Raw genomic sequence first — 11,045 nt, 5'->3', positions numbered from 1 at the left:
AAAATTTTTGAATTTAAATTAAAATTTAAACTTTTAAAAATTTTTAAATTTTAATGTCAGTTTGGTTAGTCTGGACCAACTGATAATACATAGTTCAAAAATTGCAATTTACATTGAAATTTGGTACCCTGAAGTAATGAATGCCGTTTGAAACTTTAATAATTAAAGGAAAGGTTACATGTAAACAAAGCATTAGACATAAAATAGGGCAGACGAGAAATCCAAAGAGGATACGTGACACGAATAAATTTCCCTGTTATGTGAAAGCATCATCAGATGTAATATTATGTAACGTGGCCATACATTTATCGAAAAAATACAATGCAAATAACTGGAACTGTAAATTGTAAAGTATCAAAACATTTGTAAATTATTATATGCAAATTGTAACTTAATCCACACAATACACAAAAGACACTCAAAATGCAAAGGATGACAAAGTGTGCAAAATCTCTACTCTTCTCCTCTTTTCCAATTTTCTTTTTCCAGAGAAATCAAATGAAATTTCTAGTTACAACTAGACAGATAAAAATACTAGTATATCTACCACATCAAAAGGGCAAGAGCAATTATAGCTTTAGAAATAACAATAGAATTTATAGTAATTGTAGAAACGTTTAGATATTAATAATTGTTAAATATTTTTTTTAATCGAAAATTGTGACCAAATAATATTTATTTTTCTGTTCCCTACTGTACAGGTTACTCATAAACAATGCTCTATATTATAGTAATTAATTTAAAATTGCAATATTAGAATATTATTCTAAGCTTCTGTGAATACACAAGTTTCCTTTATTTTTATTAATAATTAATATCATCGCTCAGGTACACTACTAACTGTTATCGATCAGAATCAGCCATAGCCAAACCAATTTCGTAAGGACTGTAATCAACAAATGCTCAGCGAGTGTAGACATTCTATAATAATCTAGAATATCGTTATGAGGTCGATCGAACAGGTAGTAGATATGTAGCATTTCTTTCACATAGGTTTATCTACAGGGCATAGAAAGTCTGAGCGAGTTGCATGCGCTTTAACAAAAAGTTAAAACTTCATGATTACTCTCACAGTAGGTCACTATAGTTTTATTAATTCGCTGCAAGCTGTTACAGGCATAAACGCAGGAAACAATTTTCGATTACGTTACGGTTGCTCTCTACGAAGAAAATAATGCGTCTACGCTTTCTTAAATCGGATAAACTGTTTTTGGTTCTGTCATCACGCCAGTAAATAACTGCCGTAACGAAGTTACAAACGCGCCGTGCGCGCATGTAAGAGCTCAGAATTTGCGAAACTCCCTGCTGCGAATTCATTGAAAGGAACAGACTTTGGTAACACGTATCAAAAAAATGTGAACGTAATGAGAATGAAAATCGCTGAAAAATTTATTTACAGATACGAACATGTGCTCCATGGTAGAGATACTGTAGATAAGATCGAATAAATTATAGTTGAACAGATAGTCCTTTTTATCTATTTCTATTTCTTTTGATTCGTTAACCCCTGATTTTTCTTGTACATTTATAGCTGTGGCTGATTGACTTTATCTTTTATAATTTAAGTAAGATTCGATAATATACGTGTACTTGTAGGTGTAAGGTAAGATGCTAGATACTAATATTTAAAGCTATAATCTTTAATATTATCTTATAGATATGCAGCTCAATATACTCTGGCGTTTTAAAAGAAAAAAATTTCTTAATCTAATCTATTTATATCAAAAGTATAAACTCCATCTCGTAACCTTCAATCAGGGCACAAACTCCAATTTTTTGAATATGTGACTTATGTCGTTTTACCTTACAGCCACAGACATAAGATAAATCTTTTAGAAAAATCTTTAAGAAAAATCTTAAAAATGCATTTTAATTTTGTCTGAAAAGAAGTTCTTTAAGTTCATTTAACTCCACTTGTTTAACGCAAATGAGGAACTGATATTTGCTCGAAGAAAGGTACGCATGAGGAAGGGAAACCATCTTTTGAAATGCAACAGCCAAATTCCGTCGGCCTACCGTCTTAAACGTCCTTGAACACATCGCGTTGATTCGTCGGAAGGAATGAAAGTACATTTCACTTGCAACGCGTTGCATAACTCGTCTGGCGCTAAATACGAAATACCCGATCTTTCCTCTTGGACCACATATTACGTGCTGTTTTGCACGCGCTTGCTCGAAACTGCAGGCTCATTCATCAGAGCCAGCCTACGTGAACTCACATCGCGAGGATCTGTTTTTAAAAGTGGGTTAAACGCGTGTCAATCATTTTCGAGATCCTCCTTTGCATCAGACATATTTGAAGAAATAATAGATGTTGCACAGTCATTGGATGTTTCATCGAAAAATGTTTTTAACAGAAATTCGATCCAATTATTTTTAATCGGGAGATTTGATTTTGAAATAAATTTCTCGTTTGCATTTCGGGGAAAAAGGAAAAGGGAATAAAATGAACTTTTCGAATTGAATAAAGTTGCGCCAAAAATGGAGAGGCATCTTCAAGTGATTTTATGCGCGAAAAATTACGTAAAGTATAAATTCGCTGAGTAGCTGAGGCAATCGTTCTAAAGATATTTATATAAAAATGTATGAAAACTTATGTAAGTAATTGAACATTTTATGGCATATTAGTTATAAGTATGAAAACATGTGGGACTGATAACTTGTTCGCAATTAGCACATTTTGGTTCGTAAATAGTGAGATTGCGAGTTCTTGATGCTAATATCGCGAAAGTTTAGGTGCTACTTTAACTGTCAATTAAATTATTGATATTTCTTCCGATTGTCCAGATAGCATTCGGCTGCTTGCATCGAGAATGTGGGTAGCGCGAATGTAGCGAGCTCTGAGTGTGAAACATTCAAAGTACACGAGCCACATTCTCCTCAGCATCTCTCTTAACCGATAAAGAAGTTCTCTGATCAAGACATCAACGCACCTTCATAAAATTTCATTTCACTAATTTCTAATTTTTCAAAAAAATGCTAAAAATAACGGTTAGATTCTACCATAAAATTGAAATTCGAAGTCCAAGCTACCTCTATTTTTGAATTGAATTCCCAGAAGCAGAGTGTCTTTATAAATTACGAAATTCGTGAAACTTGTACCCCGAAAAAAAATATTTTTTTACGAAACAGCAGAGATTAGATAATGATTTACGAGTTGATCGTTAACTTTAAAATTAAAGGCTATTAAGTCACAGTGTCGAAAAAATCCTTAGGATAGCGAAGGCAAAAGAAAGTGAAATGGTGGTTCGTTAATAATTCGACATCGACATTTCAGACAGTTTGGGAGGTAGAAAATTATATTAACATCTCATCGTAGTCTTTCACTTTCTCGTATCCTATATGCCAAGCGAGTAGTTCTCATCGAAATGTATTTCGCATACGAATGTTTAGGAGAAACGTTTTACGATAGCTACAACAGATGATTCGGATACAGAAGAGAGGGGAATCTCTCCACGTTCCTCTATGACAATGGTAAACAGTTCCAGGATGATCTTTAAATAAACTTCTTCGGTGAAAGTTTCAAAAATTATGACGGAACATATCGAAAAAAATTTTTACAAAGAAACAAAATTTTGCTATTTCTGTCATTTTCATATTACTTCATTAAGATGCATACTGTTTACGTTAAGTTGTATTTAATTTTACGATACTGCATTTAGAAGAAAGAAATCATCGACAGATGAAACACAGAACAGGTCAGATCGCTAAAAGGAAGACTTCGCGGTTGACGGATGATTCAAAAGCAGAAGTCGCACGTGTCGAGAAATCGCAGTTTCACCGCTCTAATTAAATAAGCCTGATGAAATCGAAAAGATTGCAACACATTTCACACACCTAACAGCGAATAGCGATTATGAAATCCTCTAGCAAGTGCAGATTATGGATCCTTCATGGTTGAATATTGCTTATAACGTGGGAACGTTTTCAGAAATCTCTTAAAAGAAACCGTACATTTTGGTTCGAGGATACTAAATACTAAATATAAATAGAAAACATTCGAATACAATATTTATGAAATGTGTTGCATCTGAGATACCAGCGATTTCAACACTGAATTATGCAACAAGTGCGTAAATGGCAAATTTCTTTTCGTGAATAAATCAAAAACAGTCGATCGATCGATAGATATTCTCTTCTACTCTTTTGGTGCTTACTAAAACAATGAATATTAGATGCATACACTGCATTAATATACATACAATATGTAAAGTATTAATCACTAATTGTAAAACAGAAAAGTAGGGTATTATCCATTAAAATAAATATATTCACTTAAATAAAATAAAAGAAATCAGAAAGAAAATGAAAAAAAAAAAAGAAGAAAGGACTTCCTTTTCCCATAAAAGTGACATTTATCACGTTTTACAAACTAAACCCTCACAGGACTAATCTAATTACGATGAAATAAAACAGTATAATTTTTCAAACTGATATTAAAAAAAGAAAGTATATAAATCAATCTTGGAACTATATGCCAGAATAACTAGGCCGACGATTCGAAATCCCAAGAATTTCCAAATGAAGTTTCCAATTTCAGGAAAATTAGATGGATCGTCTGCCTCCTCGCGATCTAAGCAGCAAGGCCAAGGTTAACGGTGAAAATGGATCAGTGGAGGTGGCAAACGCCTGAATTGGGTGCGATGACGCTTTGAATGAACAGTCAAACCTAATAGCAGAGACAAGGGAGAAAGTACGCGGTTGAATACGGTGCCTCTTGACACACTCGACGAAAGCAAAGAGAAAGACTGCGTGTGGAGATTGTCAATTTGAATGCGCAGCCGAAGACAATACAGCTCGTCCTACCGGAAATTCTAACTTTGGAGGGGACACTTCGCGCGGAATGCGGCCTACACTGCTGCACTTCCATCCACGGAGAGGAAATTTTCGCTTGGGTTCTTTCGTTAAATGCAGTTGAACTCTATGGCTCTGCAGGAATTCGTTTGACCTAGAATAATGTTCATTCACTTGTGCATGGAGGTACTGAAGTAATTTAATTACATACGTGTATCGTGGGGTAAGTGAAAATAAGATTTGTTAGTTTGCATTTTCAGAGTCTATCAAATTCGTCAGAATAATTTTGTAAATATACTAAACAGTAGCTATGTAGGTATAATTTTACTATTTTATGGTGATAGAGATAACTATGAAAGTTTTTTTCTTTTCGAGAAATTAGGTACTGATTAAGTTATGTTAATTTAGGTGATACTCTTCTCTTGACTTTTAGAAAAATAGAACTGATAGAGTTGGCTTCTGAGAGACCTATTTATTAACTAGAGTCGTAGTTCCTCGATACCTCATTAAGAAACGGAACTGTGACATTTAATTATGGAAAGACGACATTTGTGTTAACTATTTTATAATTTCTTTTTGATGAAAGTTCCACATCCGAGGAACATCCTACTCTACCGGTAGCTCAGAGATTAATTTATATTCTGCCATGTTAACTTTGCATGAGTGACAATCTTGCTTTCACAAGAATAACATAAAATTACCATCAATTGAGAATTCAGAGTCTAGGACAGTTTACGATTGGGAATAGCACAAGTATTGAATAAAATAAAAACTTCAAAACTAGTAAATATATAAATATAGGTATGTCCTTATTTAGCTAATTTTCTGGGGCAAACGACCTGTAATTCTATGCAGTCATTCCCCTATGCATCTTTGGAAAAAATTAGTGAAAGTGTCCCCACAAGAAGATGTATTGGAAAAGGGTATTATTAATTTTTCACGCTTGCCCCTTTTCACGAGAAAACATGCAAACACAAGAAACACTGGTCAACTCATGAAAAGCTAGTAGAGCAATTGGTTAGTAGAGCCACCAAAAGCAAATGTATTTATCAATAAAATACGCTGTACTAGACTCTAAGTTAAAACATATTCACAACTATTAACATATCAACAACTTCATAAGCAACACGGTCACAGAAACAGAGCTGAGGAGAGAAAAGCAAGAGCTCTTCAGGCGAGCAGCTACGAGGTCACCCGACGCGGTTCCCTATCGTGGTTTTCGTGGCTGGCATTGAAAGGAGTCACCGTGGGGACTTCTCGCGACTGGTTCTCACTCTCAGCACTCCCTGCGACGCGATCGGATTCAGGCAGCGCTGGAGCCACTCGAATCGTCTGGAATCCCCTGCTCGCTTGGAAAAGGGGTCTCGCGGGATCGACGTCCCGAGGGATCGAGATCGAGGATCCTCGTCGGCAGACGCGCTTCGCGGGGAAGGTACAGGAAAGCGGTCGTGAAATGCGGCAAGGTCCCGCTGCGCCACGAGAAAGTGCAGTAAGTAGGCTGAACGGGAAGACAAGAGGAGTGACCGTGAAAACCAGCCTGAGTGATCGGTGCAACGAACCTGGTTCCCTCGCTGCTTCCTGGAACAACGTGGAAGCAGGTGGAAAAAGGCCAGCGGGACTTTTCGCGATCGGGTTACGCGCGTTGAACGGTCTGGCTGGCGAAGTAGCGTGGCGCTGGGAGAGAGGATAGTCGAGAGCTGCATGTGCCTGTGGTGGTACTCGTACGATTCTAGAAGAATGTCGCGTTGCTCTGTGCTCACTCGGTTTTTGGTCGCTAGTTTGGAAGGAAGGAATCGGTTCGAACTTCGAAGTTTTGTTTCGTTGCGTGAAGTTGGAGATTGTGTAATAATTAATACTGTGTCTGTACATGTTCATGCCTGAGGTCGAATGTGTTATTAATTCTCGCGATTGTATGATTAACAGTGTTTTTATAGTACCTGATTTAGAAGCTGAAGGGTTCTTGTGATTATATGTCATTGCTTTTTATCTTGCGATCAGCTTGAAGAGATAGATAGTATTGTCCTATCGTAGTATAGGGTAAACATTTACATTATGATAAGAAGCATATTATCCTTTTTAAAATTTTTAATTTTATTGAGAAGATGTGTGTGTAGAAATTGATTTTGCATTTAGTGTCATTTTTCATTGACCGTTTAACAATGTAACTCGTATTTATTTAAATTTATATTAACGTTACTAAAAAGCTATTTTCTCCAATTTATAAATTATTTCATATAGATATATTATACACAGTGCTTCCAAGCAAGTATCAAGATTTATAATTAGATCAGAAAAATATCAATTACTCAATACGTAATATGTTACCAAGCCAGTAAATAGTAATACCACTTTTTAGATGCCTCTTCATTATAAGAACGTAATAAAAGTCCAGTTATGAAAATAATCCGTTACATCTTGCCGGTCGTTACTCTATAATTGATTTTATTTCATTACACGCTTCATAATTACAACAGACTTTGTACATCGTCGAATTAAGTTTAATTACGAAACATCCTGTTATGGGACTTTAATTTTACTGTCTATTAATAAATGCAGTAGTGACTAAGAAATTGAAAAATATTCTTGAAAATTTTCAATTTTCAGCAAAACCTAGAACTATCTATACCTAAAAACATGTTCAAAATGTTATTATAAATACTAATAATGCATTTATATTTCAGGTGACCCTGCGTTCTTTTGAATTTCGAGTGACACGCTCATCTCGTCGAATGGCACGTGCTTGGAAGTGGCCGTCGCCGGGTGGAATTGAACGGAAATGGCAATAGGGCTGACCACTTTGCTCAGTACTACTTCCGTCCTCGGCTTCAGCCTCATTCCGCTTCTAGCAATCGGCTTGACCGTATTCCGATATAATCAAGCGGATCCAGAATCTCATCCAACAAATGCTCGCCAGGTATTACCAAGATTTCAACCTATTCACATTATCTAACAAATTGGAGATACTTCTACCAAGGATTCACCTTTTTTAATAAAAAATAACTTCTGAAGCTAGTAGAAACTCATTTATGAACTCTAAATTTATTACTATTACCTTTTTAATATGTACATTTTCACCTGTAGAAGATTACATGTTATCAGCAGTCGATATAATAGATCACAGGATTCTAGATCCTTATATCATCTTTCAAGCACTTTATGTTTTAAATATTAGTTTCTCTTTTTAAATTTCTTAACAAATTTAAAAAGTAATTGACAAATTTAAAAGTAATCGAGTATCATCTTATGAATTTGTAAAAATTCTATTTTATTTTACGTTCCAGTTGCTACGAACATACGACTTTATAGTAGTTGGAGGCGGAAGCGCAGGTGCTGTGGTCGCGTCGAGATTATCCGAAATATCGAATTGGACAGTGCTACTTTTAGAAGCAGGTAGTGACGAAAATGAAATCTCGGACATTCCCCTCCTCGCTAGCTACACCCAGCTATCAGAGTTCGACTGGAAGTATCAAACTTCACCACCGACCGTGTCTGCGTACTGTCTTGCCATGATTGGCGACAGGTGCAATTGGCCGCGTGGCAAAGTTCTTGGTGGCAGCAGTGTGTTAAATGCTATGATCTATGTCCGCGGTAATCGGTAATTTAGGATCATTCGATATTTTTTATATTTATAAGCAATAATTCTTTTATATTTTTCTCAAAATTAAGAAAATTATTTAAAGAAACTAAAATCACGATTAATGAATGTGATAGGGTTAAGCTAGGCACATATTAGCAACAATTAAATAAGATCTTGTTAATGATACTATCATTGAATAAGTATTGTCGTTGGACTGTCTCTGTCAGGGAATGTGTATTCATTGTTAATTGAGGATTCAAGCAACACGTTCATAGAAAACATAAATACTGTCTCATAGGTACAATTGTCTTAATATAATCTTGCAACTTGGAATTTGATAATATGGATTTTTGAAAATATTAAAAAATCAATTTACTTCTTATTTTTCTTCAACTTCTTTATCTAGTGTAGTTAAAGTACTTTACTTTATCCTTTTCAAAAAGAAAGTAATATTTGCATTATTTGTGGGATGATCTGACACTTATACTGTAGCACATAATTAAACCTCTTATTAGAGAAAAAAGGTAATGAAGTAGAAAGTTGCTAGTGGGTGTCTCAAGCTTACCTATAGCACAAACGACATACTAACATCTCAGAAGTCCACTTTCTACACTTTTCCCAATTTTACAATAAAAGCTGTACAATATTTTTTTCATTTTTAATTTCATTCACTTAATTAACACAGTCACTGTTCTCCACTTTTCTTTATTCAACATTTTGAAACTTCTATCGCTTTCTTAAATATTCAGACTAATCAGGTTCTCTTTGGTAGACTCTGATCATGCTAACTCGCCCCAAAATGTATTTCTTAAAACTAACACCTGAAAGCTCACTTCAGAACAGCAAATCCCAGCAACTCTCCGTAACCTCTCTGACCCTGTTTCAGTCGCGACTACGACAACTGGGCAAGCCTAGGCAACACAGGCTGGAGCTACGACGAGGTGCTCCCCTACTTCCTCAAGTCAGAGGACAATCGTAACCCCTACCTAGCGAGGACACCATACCACAGCACTGGCGGCTACTTGACCGTGCAAGAGGCGCCATGGCGATCTCCAATGTCAATCGCGTTCCTGCAGGCGGGCCAAGAATTAGGATACGAGAACCGCGACATAAACGGAGCGAATCAGACGGGCTTCATGCTAACCCAGGCGACAATCCGCAGAGGAAGTCGTTGCTCGACAGCGAAGGCTTTCCTGAGGCCTGTGAAGAACAGGGAGAACCTGCACATAGCGATGAACTCGCAAGCATTAAGGGTTCTGTTCAACGAGGACAAGAGAGCCACAGGGGTCGAGATCCTTCGTGACGGTCGCCAGCAGGTCGTAAGAGTCAGACGAGAGATCGTTCTATCGGCTGGAGCGATCAACTCCCCTCAGCTGCTGATGTTATCGGGGATAGGACCTAAGGAACACTTGACAGAGTTCAATATACCAGTGATATCGGATCTGCGTGTCGGCGATCACCTGCAAGACCACGTGGGTCTCGGTGGACTGACGTTCATCGTTAACGAGCCGATCAGTCTGAAGAAAGACCGTTTTCAGAGTATGTCGGTGATAATGGAGTACGTGCTGCACGAGAAGGGACCACTGACCAGCCCTGGGATCGAGGGGCTAGCCTTCGTTAATACCAAATACGCGGACAAATCTGGCGATTACCCTGACGTCCAATATCACTTTGCTCCCAGTTCGGTCAACTCAGACGGCGGCGATCAGATCAAGAAGATCCTTGGCCTGAGGGACAGGGTGTACAACACCATGTACAAACCTCTGAACCAAGCTGAAACCTGGTCCATCTTGCCATTGTTGCTCAGGCCTAAGAGCTCTGGCTGGGTGCGTCTCAAGAGCAAGAATCCTCTCGTTTCTCCAGACATCAATCCTAATTATTTCACGCATAAGGAGGACGTAGACGTCTTGGTCGAAGGGATAAGGATCGCTCTGCAGCTGTCGAATACGACAGCTTTTCAGAGGTTCACCTCCAGGCCACACACCATTCGCATGCCAGGCTGCCATCGTTATCCCTTCGACACGTACGAATACTGGGAGTGCGCGATCCGACACTTCACGTTCACGATCTACCACCCAACTGGCACGTGCAAAATGGGACCAAAGAGCGACCCGACCGCGGTCGTCGATCCGAGGCTGAGAGTGTACGGCGTGAAAGGACTGAGGGTGGCTGACGCCTCGATCATGCCTGAGATCGTCAGCGGAAACCCGAACGCGCCTACGATCATGATTGGAGAGAAGGCGAGTGATATTATTAAAGAGGACTGGTTGTACAAGAAGAAACGACACGTGGGAAGGTGATGTGAAGTCGATTATGACTGTGGTTTTGTCGATGATAGATGGAGGCGTGAAACATTGAACTGTTCGAGAATCAGCATTATAAAAATAGTCAGATGTTTTTGAAGTGAGGAAGAGAGGGGGAGGAAAAGCTGGAGTTAGTGAAATTGAATGGATCCCAAAGTTAATTATATTAACGTGTAGGTATCTATTTGATTTTTAATGTATATTGCTTGTATTCGATGGGGAAATGTAATTGGTCAATCTTTTGTTATAACAAGTAGACTACAGATTTTTATGCAGATGTCTTTCACCTTATAGTTACTATAACTTATCTACTTTTTATATTTTGTATATTTTTGTATACTTTTTCCATTTTATAATTTTATATACTATAG

General features: G+C 37.4%; 2 protein-coding genes across 2 annotated transcripts in view; one reads left to right on the top strand and one right to left on the bottom strand.

Moving 5' to 3' along the window:
• The window catches only part of Flo2 (flotillin-2), a 121,383-nt gene that overhangs the window by 79,907 nt on the left and 30,431 nt on the right, over positions 1–11,045 (bottom strand). The gene's annotated exons all lie outside the window — the stretch shown is intronic.
• LOC143188705 (glucose dehydrogenase [FAD, quinone]-like) lies at positions 7,571–10,671 on the top strand. Its single transcript, XM_076393111.1, has 3 exons — positions 7,571–7,708; positions 8,076–8,389; positions 9,258–10,671. The coding sequence occupies exons 1-3, from the start codon at positions 7,571–7,573 to the stop codon at positions 10,669–10,671; spliced, it is 1,866 nt and encodes a 621-aa protein (XP_076249226.1).

The sequence above is a fragment of the Calliopsis andreniformis genome, chromosome 3, assembly GCF_051401765.1.
Source record: "Calliopsis andreniformis isolate RMS-2024a chromosome 3, iyCalAndr_principal, whole genome shotgun sequence".
Classification (NCBI taxonomy): domain Eukaryota; kingdom Metazoa; phylum Arthropoda; class Insecta; order Hymenoptera; family Andrenidae; genus Calliopsis; species Calliopsis andreniformis.
The sequence above is the reverse complement of the archived record's forward strand: the minus strand, read 5'-3'. Positions and strand labels throughout refer to the sequence as shown.

Bases quoted from the DNA above. Each gene is read 5' to 3' on its own strand.
- LOC143188705 (XM_076393111.1), top strand. From the start codon at position 7,571: ATGGCAATAGGGCTGACCACTTTGCTCAGTACTACTTCCGTCCTCGGC. The intron at 7,709-8,075 runs GTATTACCAAGA...TTTACGTTCCAG, and splicing joins ATCCAACAAATGCTCGCCAG to TTGCTACGAACATACGACTT. The intron at 8,390-9,257 runs GTAATTTAGGAT...ACCCTGTTTCAG, and splicing joins ATCTATGTCCGCGGTAATCG to TCGCGACTACGACAACTGGG.